The 14330-nt window shown below is 43.9% G+C and overlaps 1 protein-coding gene across 1 annotated transcript in view; it reads right to left on the bottom strand.

Annotated features, from left to right (window-relative positions):
• Window positions 1-14330, bottom strand: part of PLCB2 (phospholipase C beta 2) — a 220748-nt gene that overhangs the window by 136527 nt on the left and 69891 nt on the right. Inside the window, exon 3 of the mRNA XM_030215186.1 lies at window positions 12321-12389. Within this exon, the coding sequence (XP_030071046.1) occupies window positions 12321-12389 (69 nt within the window). The remainder of the gene's footprint in view (window positions 1-12320; window positions 12390-14330) is intronic.

Genomic DNA, 14330 nt, shown 5'->3' with positions numbered 1-14330 from the left:
ACTTTGTGTCTCTACCTTGTCTGTCCTCAGTGCTAACTCCCTTCCTGTTTGTATCAACCTGTTTGTCCTTAGCTTCTGCCCTACCCTGCTTGTGTCTGCCTTGTTTGAGAATCATGAATTCCAGTCGAGCCAAGCCAAGTCTGTTCCAGCCTTTGGTTCCAGTCGAGCCAAGCCAAGTCTGTTCCAGCATTTGGGTCCAGTCCAGCCAAGCCAAGGCTGTTCCAGCATTTGGTTCCAGTCCAGCCAAGTCTGTTCCAGCATTCGGTTCCAGTCCAGCCAAGCCAAGTCTGTTCCAACATTTGGTTCCAGTCCAGCCAAGCTAAGTCTGTTCCAACATTTGGTTCCACTCCAGCCAGGCCAACTCCGCTTCAGAGTTCCGTCCCGCCAAACCACTTCAAGACTCCTGGACCTGGTACCAGCCTGTTGGTGTTTGGCCTCGCTTCCTTTTTGGGTCATCTCCCTGCTGTTGCCGGTCTCTGGCAGCAGCCCAAGGGCTCACTACTCCGGACCATCTGTAGCGGCGTGACACCCCCAGACTGCGTCACTACCTTCCTCTTTTTTTTTTAGTCCAAGTTTATTTATTCAACACTTTTAGTACAATACATGTCAAGACTCTTGAGGCTTGTTAACTTAAAGTCTCAATATCTTGGAGTATAACCTTGGCACACCAGACACACCTGAAGTCTCTATTATTTTTCTGAAGTCTCTTTTATTGAATAAATCACAGATAATTTACTCACAGTCAGATGTTCAGAAGTGCTGCCCCACGGCACAGAGACTCCGTAATTCTGAGAACTGTTTCAGTGGTTGGAGGTGAGAAATAGTTGAGCAGATAGAAGTATCTCAGAGCTGGGTGACTGGAAACTGCAATATCTCATTGAGAAGATATACTCAAGATAAAAAACCAAGTTCATTGCAGAGAGTTTCTGAAGCAAGATGGTGAATGCCTCAGGTCTGTAGCAAGATGGTGAATGCCTCATGGCTGAAGGGACAAGGAGGTCAAGAAGCCTCACACAGGCTCAGGGAGGAGGAGGTAAGGACCAATAGGAAAAGAGCCTGCCATCGGGTGGCAGGGGAGGTGCTAGAGAACGGCCCTCGATTGGAGGGAAAGGTCATACCTGTTTGACCTCTCAGGACAGAGATAGTAAGAATGACTAGGAAATTATAGCAGGTAGACAAAGGAGCCAAGCTGGGCTGAGAGAGAGAGGAGGTCTAGGCAGCTGCACAACCAATGGTAACAGTTCTTATACAGCCAAGCAAGTGTGGCTGCATTACCTGTGAACTACATTACACACAATGCATTGCTCAAGTATCTTTGCAGTGGGAACTGCAGCGATGATAGTCCTTAGAAATGAGAATAACAGTAGAGGCATTAAATACATTTTAGGATCACATTATAAACTAGTCCAAGGCTCTCAGAGGACAGAACAATACAATATAAAACGATGGAAATAATCCATCAAGAGTTGATGTTTATACAGGAGATTATGGTATAAAACATTGCTTGTATTATAGGCATAACTTCTTACATATTGTGTACCATAAATTAATGATAAAAGGTGAAGAAAGGGGATAAAAGGTGATGAGAGTGATTACAGATAATAAAAAGTGACAATGAAGGGAAATGTCTCATTGATAATTCTACTTTAGGTAAATATCTAGACTTGATCAAGTTTTTGTTTTGGAGGATATTGTACCAAGCTTGTCTGCTAAAGTGAGTTCAAATTTGTGTACTTGTAGAACAGATTGCCACCAAAAATGTAGTGAGAGTGAACTATTGTCCTTCCAGTTGTTAAGGATAGACCAAGGGCCCTTTTTACTAAGGTGCACTAGCATTTTTAGCGTGTGCTAAAATTAGCACACACTAAATACTAGAGACACCCATATATTCCTATGGGCGTCTCTAGTGTTAGCGCGCACTAATTTTTTAGTACACGCTAAAAACGTTAGCATGCCTATAGCTTGGCTTAGTAAACAAGGCCCCAAATGTTTTAACAGGTACCACTTTATTCCCGAGACTCTCTATCGCATGCCTTTGTCTCTTCAGGACACTGATCTGATGTTGTGATAACCATATGTTACCTTTCAGAGGGGTCCTTTTACAAAGGCGCACTGACAAATGGCCTGCGGTAGTGTAGGTGCAGGTTTTGGGCGCACGCAGAAACATTTTTCAGCACACCTGTAAAAAAGGCCTTTTTTTTGCCGAAGATGGACATGCGGCAAAATCAAAATTGCCAGGCGTCCATTTTGGGTTTGAGACCTCACCGCCAGCCATAGACCTAGCGGTAAAGAATTTGGGTGGTAATGACCTACATGCGTCAGATGCCATTTGGCGCGCGTCCGCAAATAAAAAATATTTTTCAGACACATGTATCGGACGCACACCAAAAATGAAATTACCGCAAGAGCCACGCGGTAGTTGGGCGGTAACTCCATTTTGGCACACATTGGGCACGCGTAGACGCTTACGTGGCTTAGTAAAAGCACCCCAGAGTGTTTAGGGCTGTCTTGGCTATAGGCGTTATTGAGTCATCTGAAGCGATGCTGAGGACGGCCTTCCTGTGCTGGGGCGAGCCCAGGACTAAAAGCTTTAAAAGCACCAGATTCTTCTTCAGGCAGTTAGACATTTTGTTGCCTGAGAGCGTGCGAAAATGCATGTGTGGAAAAAGTGGCAGCTCATCACTTCTTTTTATAGGCTCCATCTTCAATCTATAAGTCTTGAGCATCACAGCATCACAGCATTCAAATCCACAATGAGATAACTGTACAGTTTTCTGGTAGCATCCTCAAGGGCCTCGAGAAAGAAGCATGATTTGCCTGGATGTATATCTCTGGCTAGAAGTGCTATTTACGGTTTATCTCTAGTATTGTTTAAAAGCACCACATACAGTGGGGGAAATAAGTATTTGATCCCTTGCTGATTTTGTAAGTTTGCCCACTGACAAAGACATGAGCAGCCCATAATTGAAGGGTAGGTTATTGGTAACAGTGAGAGATAGCACATCACAAATTAAATCCGGAAAATCACATTGTGGAAAGTAAATGAATTTATTTGCATTCTGCAGAGGGAAATAAGTATTTAATCCCTCTGGCAAACAAGACCTAATACTTGGTGGCAAAACCCTTGTTGGCAAGCACAGCGGTCAGACGTCTTCTGTAGTTGATGATGAGGTTTGCACACATGTCAGGAGGAATTTTGGTCCACTCCTCTTTGCAGATCATCTCTAAATCATTAAGAGTTCTGGGCTGTCGCTTGGCAACTCGCAGCTTCAGCTCCCTCCATAAGTTTTCAATGGGATTAAGGTCTGGTGACTGGCTAGGCCACTCCATGACCCTAATGTGCTTCTTCCTGAGCCACTCCTTTGTTGCCTTGGCTGTATGTTTTGGGTCATTGTCGTGCTGGAAGACCCAGCCACGACCCATTTTTAAGGCCCTGGCGGAGGGAAGGAGGTTGTCACTCAGAATTGTACGGTACATGGCCCCATCCATTCTCCCATTGATGCGGTGAAGTAGTCCTGTGCCCTTAGCAGAGAAACACCCCCAAAACATAACATTTCCACCTCCATGCTTGACAGTGGGGACGGTGTTCTTTGTGTCATAGGCAGCATTTCTCTTCCTCCAAACACGGCGAGTTGAGTTCATGCCAAAGAGCTCAATTTTTGTCTCATCTGACCACAGCACCTTCTCCCAATCACTCTCGGCATCATCCAGGTGTTCACTGGCAAACTTCAGACGGGCCGTCACATGTGCCTTCCGGAGCAGGGGGACCTTGCGGGCACTGCAGGATTGCAATCCGTTATGTCGTAATGTGTTACCAATGGTTTTCGTGGTAACAGTGGTCCCAGCTGCCTTGAGATCATTGACAAGTTCCCCCCTTGTAGTTGTAGGCTGATTTCTAACCTTCCTCATGATCAAGGATACCCCACGAGGTGAGATTTTGCGTGGAGCCCCAGATCTTTGTCGATTGACAGTCATTTTGTACTTCTTCCATTTTCTTACTATGGCACCAAAAGTTGTCTCCTTCTCGCCCAGCGTCTTACTGATGGTTTTGTAGCCCATTCCAGCCTTGTGCAGGTGTATGATCTTGTCCCTGACATCCTTAGACAGCTCCTTGCTCTTGGCCATTTTGTAGAGGTTAGAGTCTGACTGATTCACTGAGTCTGTGGACAGGTGTCTTTCATACAGGTGACCATTGCCGACAGCTGTCTGTCATGCAGGTAACGAGTTGATTTGGAGCATCTACCTGGTCTGTAGGGGCCAGATCTCTTACTGGTTGGTGGGGGATCAAATACTTATTTCCCTCTGCAGAATGCAAATAAATTCATATACTTTCCACAATGTGATTTTCCGGATTTAATTTGTGATGTGCTATCTCTCACTGTTACCAATAACCTACCCTTCAATTATGGGCTGCTCATGTCTTTGTCAGTGGGCAAACTTACAAAATCAGCAAGGGATCAAATACTTATTTCCCCCACTGTACATCTAGCATTTAAGGTGACAGCATGGCTTGTTCTGCACTGGCAAAACATTTTCTGGACCACAGAGATAATACTCAAATTTCTGTGATACATGCATTCGGTAAAAGCTTTCTCAAGTTCATAATTTTTACAGGCAAACTCAAAATTGTCTACAATGACCAAATTTACTTTATGGACCAGAAACAACTCATCATTGTTAAACATTACCGGTAGTGAATCCATAAAGCATATAAATGGATATCAGCTGGTTCCAACAGTTTCTTAACATAAAAAATTTCCCCCTTTTAAAAAAAATCTTTCAACTTGCCTATCTAGGCATGAAAAGGTGATATTTTAATTTTTGTTGTAGTTACAACTTCGCTGTTCATTTTTGTAGAAATATATATTCCGTATGCAAAGTAATTTGGTGTTCAAGTTTCTTTAATCTCAATTCCTTTTCCACAGATAAATGAATTTCCTCCTCTGAACGTTATTTTGTTAGTGGTACATATAGAGATATATAAGAACAAATGTTAACTGCTGCCATTCCGTATAATGTTATACACCTTCACAGGAAGCCAGTGTAGTGTGCAATCAGAAATGGGGTAGCTCTATCTGCCCTATTCACTCCCAGGATCAACTTAGCAACTACATTTTGTAAAGCCTATGATCTTTCCAAGTGTTCATCTGTGAGTCCTAAAAGAGTGATATTACAATAATCAAAACGGAGAAAACAACCAGGTGAAGTGGAGGTACACCAGTCCCTACGAACACAGCAGGAGAAGTCAATGGATTGGGTGAGGGGAATGGCACATCCAAGCAGTGGCGTAGCCAAGGGTGGGCTTGGGTGGGCCCAGGCCCACCCACTTTGGGTTCAGGCCCACCCAGTAGCAGCATACCTATGATGTGGCTGGCAGGGATCCCCAAGCCCCACCAGCCGAAAACTCCCAACAAGTGTCCCTCCTGCATACCTTGTAAGTAGCAGATCTTCACCTGCAGTGAGCAGTGACATACATACTGCTCGCACCGGCCCCACAGCCTTCCCTCTGATGTATTTCTGCCTAGGTGGAAACAGGAAGTTGCATCAGAGGGAAGGGTGTGGGGCCAGCATGAGCAGTGTGTATTAGTTGCTGCTTGCTGAAAGTGAAAATCTGCTATTTAAAAGATATACGGGAGAGGAGGGATGTTTGAGAGACCATATGGCATGCAGGCGAGAGAAGGAGAGACCAAATCACCTGTGGGACGGGGCGAGGTTCTTCTGTCCACCCATCTTGGGCCCAGGCCCACCCAAAATTGGGTGTCTGGCTACGCCCCTGCGTCCAAGAACACGAGGGAAACAAAACAATCTTCAGACACCAGTGGCGTAGCCACAGGTGGGCCTGGGCCCACCCATTCAGGGCTTAGGCCCGCCCAACAGTAGCACATGTTTAATGGTAGCTGGTGGGATCCCAAGCTCGGCCAGCTGAAGACTTTCTCCTGATGGTAATGAAAACGCTACTCTCCACGATACCGGCACATGTGCATGCTGCTGCAGACTGCCAAGGTGGAAAGAAGCATTTTTCCACCAGCTGAGATATTTTTTGGGTGGTGGTTGGGGGGGGGGGGGGGGGGAGAACACTTGGTGCCCACCCACTTCTTGCCTAGGCCCACCCAAAATCTGCTGTCTGGCTATGCCCCTGTCAGACACAGTGTTCATTTCAAAGAATACACCTTGTAGACTCGACACAGAATCATGTTTTGGTGCAGAGTGCCTACTTCAGGAAGTAAGCTATGTGGAAAAGATTTTGGTTAAGCAATATAGCTCGAAGTTGGATATCAACAAAGCTCTTTGAAGATTGGTTTGTTTCCCTCGCATCCTTGAAAGTGCCATTCCCTTCACCCTACTCCACTGACTTCTCTTTCTTTCTCACAATAATCAAAACAATATAAAATCATTCATTGAACTCCCTAATTGCAAATGCATTGTTTCTAGAAAAAGGCCTCAAATGTTTCACAAATTTTAATGTATAAAGAGGCCCCATCTTCTTGTGGTTCTTGGAGGGAGAGGGGGTAGGGGGGTCACGGTGGGTTTAGAAGGGGAGTTGAATAATACCGCATACAAAACTGAGTTGCTACTTTTCTATTAGTCTGCATTGTTGAATACTTACCAGTGTTTGCTTTTGTATCTGTCTTTAACCTGTTCCTTTCTGTTTTGGTGGTCTGCCAATTAATAAACTTAAACAAAAAGAAATGTTTAAAAAACTTTTTTGTTTATTATGTTTATTAATTACCAGACTAATTGGCAGATATTATAAAGGGGCCCTTTTACTAAGAAATGGGCATAGTTCTTTGCTATGTTCCCATGCTTTGTCTTTATTGCATAAAATTCCCTTAATTGATGCATCTACTTGGAAAAGTATATCTTCTTATATCTCCTCAGTACAAGTTTCTAATTCACACTCACTAGCCTCCTCTGAATTTTTCTCCTTTTGCCAAAATATCAATATGGGTCGAAAGAAAGCCTCCTTACTATATAAGAAACTTCAAGACAACATCAATAACTGTAACTCCCACAGAACTCTCTTGGAAACAAGAAATCAGCTTTATATCTTCAGAATTTGGTTTTTGGACTAAAACCATTCATCCTACTAAATCTGCAGCGTTATCTCAATCCTCCTACTTCATTATGCATCAGGCCCATTGGACTCCTTCTCGCCTTGCGAAGATCACAAAGAATTCAGCGTCTTCCAACTGCTGATCATGTCATGACAATAATGCTACTTTTCACATACTAGTAAGAAATGCCCGTTTCGGATAAAAATGAAACGGGCGCTAGCAAGGTAATCCCCCCCCCCCACATCCTCCCCCCCTCCCGAGTTTCAGACCCCCCCTCTGTCCCTCCTTTCCGATTTCCACACCCCCCTCTCCCTCCCTCCGTCCCTCAGTCACTTGGTTACGCATTTGTGATTAAAGTTCGCAGCGCTCTCCCCGCTGCTGTCACTGAATCTGTGGAACTCGTGCATTGTGCCTTCCCCGCCCTCTACGTCATTGTGTTTTGATGCGAGGGCGGAGGTACAGTGACTGCAGGCCCGCCCCGCCCTCTATGTCATCGCGTTTTGACGCAAGGGCAGAGCTACACTGACTGCAGGCCAAACCGGATATCTCGGGCGCCTCAAGTTTCCGGCTTGAGGCTTCATTGGAACGTTGGAGGTGCCTTTTATATATATATAGATGATTTCCTATTGTAAAAATGTTACAGCTTATTGGAATCTAATTTGGTCATGTATGCTTCTTATATTTCACCTCCCTGCGAATCTAGTTGTTTCATATAAAATTATAATTCTGTGCTCCTCCCATCCCGAAATTGCCCTTTCCTCCTCTGATCAGAAACTATATGATACGTTGTTAGCAGTAGCCACCCATCTTATCATTTGTAATTGGAAGAACAATTCAGTGGCGTTCCTAGGGTGGCTGACACCTGGTGCTGATTGCCGATACGCTCCCCCTCCCCAGGTGCAGCACGACCCCCCCCCCCCCGGTAAAACGACACTCTGGGTGCATCTTTACCTGCTGGGGGGGGGGGTGCCGCGCGTCTGTCGGCAACGCTCGTTCTCTGCTCCCTCTGCCCCCCAGCGGCGAAACGACAGACATGACCTCCCCCTGGCGAAATGACACCCACCCTGGGTGCATCTTTACCTGCTGGGGGGGGGTGCCACGCGCCTGTCAGCTTCGCTCGTTCCCGGCGGTAATCGGGCAGTACCCCGTGCTGCCCAGTTACTGCCGGGGTAGCACGGAAGCCCTTACCACCACCTCAATGGGTGGTGGTAAGTGCTCCCACCCATAATGGGAGCGCACCAATTGCTTCACTTGCCAAACGTCCATTTTTTTTTTTAAACCTGACTTTTACTCACTGTGGTAAAAGGGGGCCTCGGCGCACATCAAAAACACACACCGACACCAGCGCAGCCATTTCATCCGTATACCGTTTTGGATTTGGTATTTGACAATGATTTGTTGTGTAAAAGTGGGGAAACTACCATTCTGCCATTTGACTCCTGATGTAGGCCCTGTGGCTGTAACATGGCTCGTGTTGAGTCAAGCCTTGTTTTTTATGAAGACTTATTATTAGCACCTTTTGCCACCTCCACTGTGTTTTTTTGTGACTTTTTGGTTGCAAAGGTTGCTTCTTCTGTGGTTTGATCTGTTTTAAATTCTAACACATTAATGTGATGGGAGACCATCTTAACATGAACACTGGGACCTCAATGCATATCCTGCTGTTTTTAGTCGCCATTAAGTTTTTTTTCTTAGGCCCCAAAGCATTATAGCTTTGTATTCTTGCTCGGAGTTGAACAAGACCACATTAATGAGTTTGAAGCTGAACTTGTTGAAAGTGATTGTTGGAGAAGATAACACACCAGATCAGCAGTTCCCAGGAAGAATCACTGCAGCTCTTTTTAGTGAATCAGGTATGAGCTTTGGAGACCCCCCACCCAAGTCCCTTCTTCACTAGGGTTGAGCATGGAAAAAAAGTGTTGTATCCTTTTTATTTTCTGTTTAGCTCATTTTTTTGCTTTGTTTTTTGTTTGGGATGTGTTAGCATTTTTTCATTCCATAGACCAGGCAGCCCAGAATTGCACTTTTATTCAAAACAGGCTACTACTACTGTTGAAACACTGATAACAAAGGGACACAGAAGCGTACATACAGCATAACACATCACCTCTAAAAGTGACATACAAGACAGGCAAAGATAAGCAGCAGAAACAATGATATTAAGTATATATGTAGCAAACGTTAACTAAAGCGTGGTCTCACGCACACTAGCACATGCCTGAACAGAGGCCTGTAGCCACATACATGCAATTTTATTTTATTTATCATTTATTTATTTGGATTTTGCTCACACCTTTTTCAGTAGTAGCTCAAGGTGAGTTACATTCAGGTACACTGGGTAATGATAAACATGCACTGTCATGAGAGGAAGTCATGTGCATTGACCTGATTTCACTAGTGCCACTGGCACATATCCATCCGCTGGTTATTTCTCTACCTCCACTCCTTATTTCCCTATCAGCTTAACCTGTGCAAATCAGATTCAGAAATCAGGCAAAGTACTTCTAGGCAAATATACACAAAGCAAGCACAAACCAATTTGGCTGTGAGGCAAAAGAGATTTTATCATTCTTTCTTTGGCCACTTTTCATCTGATGGGGAGGAAACACAGGGGCCCTTTTACTAAGCCGCATGTCTACGCCTGCCCAACGTGCGCCAAAATGGAGTTACCGCCTGGCTACCGCATGGTTCTTGAAGTAATTTCATTTCTGGCACACGTCTGATACGCACGGATGCGCGTATCAGACGCACGCCAAGTGGCATTTGACGCGCATAGGTCATTAGCACCCAGTTACTTCGTGAGGCTTTATCGCTAGGTCAATGGCTGGCAGTAAGGTCTCATACCCAAAATGGACATGTGGTAATTTTCATTTTGCTGCACGTCCATTTTTGGCAAAAATTTTATGTTTCAACGGTTTTTATTGATGATTCAACATTATAAACAGAAGCAATAATGACAAATTCTTTATAATCATAATAACACGTCATGGTTATATACTTACAATAGAACTGCATCATCAATATTTTACAGCATTTTCTCCCCCACCCCCCACCCCCCCTTTTTATCAACATTACATTAATCATCTTACTTCATGGTACCTATTCCTTCCTATGGCTTGGCAAAAATTTTAAAAAGGCATTTTTTGTAGGTGCGCTCAAAAATGATTCTGTGCACGCCTAAAACTACAGCAGGCCATTTTTCAGCGCACCTATGTAAAAGAACCCCACAGGAATTTAATTGCCTCAGTTTTGAAATCACTTTGCCTGGCTTTACCTTACATCTCGGTGATACTTTTTGCCCAACTGCTGCAGCAGATGAGTTACAGAGAAGCACCATGACTAAACAACTCAAGCCATAATTACCTTTATCAGAAAACTGGTTCATCATTAGCGCTGTCATATTTGATTTCCCAGGTGGAAATTTGCAAAATACTAGACACTGAATGTAAAAGTTTGATTTACTTCATGAAGACAATTTTCAGACATCAACATTGGTTAACACGTTTAATGTAGAAAACTGACCACATACAAATGGCATTTGAAAATTGTCTCACCTTTGAAGTGCTTGTAAAAACTCACACATTGTTTCACAGCAAGTGTTCTTTTACCCATGGGGGAAAAGGGAGCAGAACTGGGTCAGAGAAGGGAAAATGAACATAGGGACTTCATTTACTGCATGCATGTTGCACCAGCTTCAAGGAAGGTGCAAAGAGAATAGCAGCTCCCTGCTGGCCCTAATTTTCAAAAGGAAACATCACACAGAGTATTCATTTGAAAATGTGGCCTGCAAGGGAGCAAAGTACTTTTTACCCAAGTACTTCACACTGACTTGAAGCGGGTGCAACACACACGTATTAAAATTTGTGCAAGGATTTCAATACGACATTCTCATGCACACCTTCCAACTCAAAACTAATACAGCTCCCTTTCTTCTACTGGTAAAAGCCAGCATCTTTTAAAGCAGAAAACAATTTTTTACCCATACCAGGGCTGGCGTTTATGTTACGGTGGTATTTTTCACAAACCAAGGACTGTGGGGGTAGAGGAGAAAAGATAGAAAGAGGAAGAAGAGTTAAGGGACGATCAGGAAGGAAACTGTGAGGATGGCTTGTGTGGCTAGCTTTTTCACAAATTTGCCTACATCTGATCCTGACTCACACTGAGGGGGCCTTTTACTACAGTGTGGTAAGTTTTTGCACTTTTTGCACTTTAACTGCAAAGATTAATAATAAAAAATAATAACATTTATTTATATTCCACATTATCTCCAAATTCTAAGCAGATAATATATCACATATACAGAATATAAGATACACAAAATTGAGCAAAAAAGAATGAAATGACAGTAACTGATAGGGACATGCCCAGCATGACCTCTGGGGATCCAAGAAGAGCGACCAAAATGATTAAGGGGATGGAACTCCTACCATATGAGGAAAGGGTACAGAGGTTAGGGCTCTTGAGCTTGGAAAAGAGACAGCTGAGGGGCATATGATAGAGGTGTACAAACATCTGAGTGGTGTAGAATGGATAAACATGAATCAATTGTTTATTCTTTACACCAGGGGACAGTAAAATGAAGTTACCTGGTAATACTTTCAGAATGCAAAGAAGGAAATATTTTTTCACTCAATGAATTAAGCTCTGGAACTCGTTACTAAAGGGTGTGGTAACAGCGGGTAGCATATCTGGGTTTAAAATAGGTTTGAACAAGTTCCTGGAGGAAAAGTCCATAGTCTGCTATTGAGATAGGCATGGGAAAAGCTACTGCTTGTCTCTAGGATCGGTAACATGGAATCTTGCTACAGCTTGGGATGCTGCCGGGTACTTATGATCTGGATTGGCCACTGTTAGAAGCAGGATACTGGCCTAGATGGACCATCGATCTTACTCGGTATGGCTAGTCCTATGTTCTTATAGAAAGTTCTTTGCACATTAAAACTGTGTGCAATTAGTGTGGATGGTATTTACTGCCTCCTGTTGAGGAGGTGGTAAGTGCACCCAGTTTAACTGCACAAGTGACAGGTCCTATCCACTAACAGCAATGTGCAGCCCATGCCCATTCTCTGCCTATATCCTTCCCAGTATCTGCCCCCTAATACAGCATGCAGCTAACACCTGAATTAGTAATCCATGCCATCATGGGAACAGTTACTGTGCTCATCCATTTTAAACCTATGAAAATTATCCTCACAAGAAATTCCCAAACATAGCTGCTTACAGCACCCAGAACTCTAAACCAGGAATATCTTCATGGACACGTACCTTGGGGATTTTGGCAAATTTTCCAAATCTAGTGTCCCGAATGCTGGTTAAGTCCAAAAATTCCATTTCCTGAAAAAAAGAACATATTATTGTATATAAACAATCTACAAACTGGATATCAAGGTTGAAATGCATGGGACCTCGTCCAAATTGTATTCTAATTGTAACTTTTATATCATTCAGGTATATAATTGAAATATTTAGGGCACCAAGCCAGTTGTACTTTGAGCTGAATACAAATCTCCAATTGCAGTTAAGACCAAGAGGCATATTTTCAAAGCACTTAGCCTCCCAAAGTTCCATAGAAACCTATGGAACTTAGCCTCCCAAAGTGCTTTGAAAATATGCCTCCAAGGGTATTCCATACAGGTAGGAGACTCATTTATGTGACAAATTTGGATTATACCCATAAACAAGATAACATTATGTAGATGGTAACTGAAACAACCTTTTTCAGTTTTGGCCTTAACCAAATTTGCAACCTAATTTTATCACTTGGTTTCAGTCAAAGCTTAAGCTGAAACCAGCTGCCCGTAATAAGTACTAAGGGCCGCCTCCTTCCTACCTCCTTTGCTTTCCCCCTGAACAGAGGCAGCCCCACTCCCTCCCCCACAAACAGAAGTGCACCCATCCGTAGGCCCCTCCAGACCTACCTTATGATTGTGCTCTAGTGGTGGAGTTGGGGCAGGAGCGCTCCCCAGTCGCTCCTGCCCAGCCATTATTAAAATGGCTGCCGTGACATCTAGCATCGTCTTCTGACATTGCTGCTAGAGGTCAAGGCAGCCATTTGAGACTGGAGCTGGCAGGGGCAGGAGTGTCTGCCCCAACTGCACCACTAGACCACAAACAATGACAATGTAGGTCTGGGACGGGGGAGGGGGAGGCTAAGGGTGGGGGTAGGCATCTAGGTCCAGGAGGGGGGGCTAGTTCTGTTTGGAGGGGGAGGGAGTGGGGGCTGCTGTTGTTTGAGAGACACAGCACTGTTTTGCTTTCAGCTGAAATACTAGACAGTGGACATAAAAACCACACAGTGAAATGTGCAAACCAAAATATCTAAAAGATTCCTTTACTGAAATATCAAAGGACCGAACGTGACCTGTGTTTCAGCCTAAATGGCCAGATCAGTGTGACATTCTGGACTCCTGATACAGACTATTTAGGCTGAAACACAGGCAGTGTTAGGTCCTTCGATATTTTAATAAAGGGACGTTTTAGATATTTTGGTTTGTACATTTCACTGTGTGTTTTTTGTGTCTGCTCTCTGCTGTCTAGTATTTCTGGACTGCTGTATGAAGTTGTCTTCTTCCACCTTTTTACAATTTGATTTCCGCTGAAAACACACTTGCATTTTCAGCCACAACCCCAAGAGGACTGAATACAGATTTTGGCCAGTTTTGGGGCTGAAACCAAAACCAAAATTTGATAGGCAACCTTTATAAAATTAGAGGCCTACGTAGAAAGTTCAATAGGAGGCTATTTTTTGGGATGTTTTATCAAGACAACATAGATTCCTACAGGGCTGGTGCAAGAGTACTGAGCACCTTAGGTCTTACGCCCCCCTCAATTAGTTTTCAGCTCTGTAGCCTGTTGACTCCCCCCCCCCCCCCCCCCCCGGCATGATTTGATAATTTAATTCTATAATCATGAACATCCTACAACAATTGACTACAGCTGCTTTTTACTCCCTGCACCCCCCCCCCCCCCCCAAAGCTCTGCCTTAGGTAACTACCTAGTCTTGCCTAATGGTTACACCAGCCCTGGGCACCTATCATGTTTATTAAAAGATGCAGCAATTGCAGGTAAATGAATCTATGTAAATATAGCCCTGCTTGGAAGCTAGTATACATTGTATAAGATAAGGGGGGGAGGGGAAAGCTTCAAAGCGCTCCAGGTTCAAATATCCCCGGAGCTAAAAACTCTTCATCATTGGCAAAAAACCACGCCATCAAATTTTTCAAATTATTCAAGTGCAATCAAAATTAATGCAAACTTATAAACTTTCAACTTTTT

The sequence above is a fragment of the Microcaecilia unicolor genome, chromosome 9 (genome assembly GCF_901765095.1).
Source record: "Microcaecilia unicolor chromosome 9, aMicUni1.1, whole genome shotgun sequence".
In the NCBI taxonomy this organism is placed as follows: Eukaryota; Metazoa; Chordata; class Amphibia; order Gymnophiona; family Siphonopidae; genus Microcaecilia; species Microcaecilia unicolor.
The sequence above is the reverse complement of the archived record's forward strand: the minus strand, read 5'-3'. Positions and strand labels throughout refer to the sequence as shown.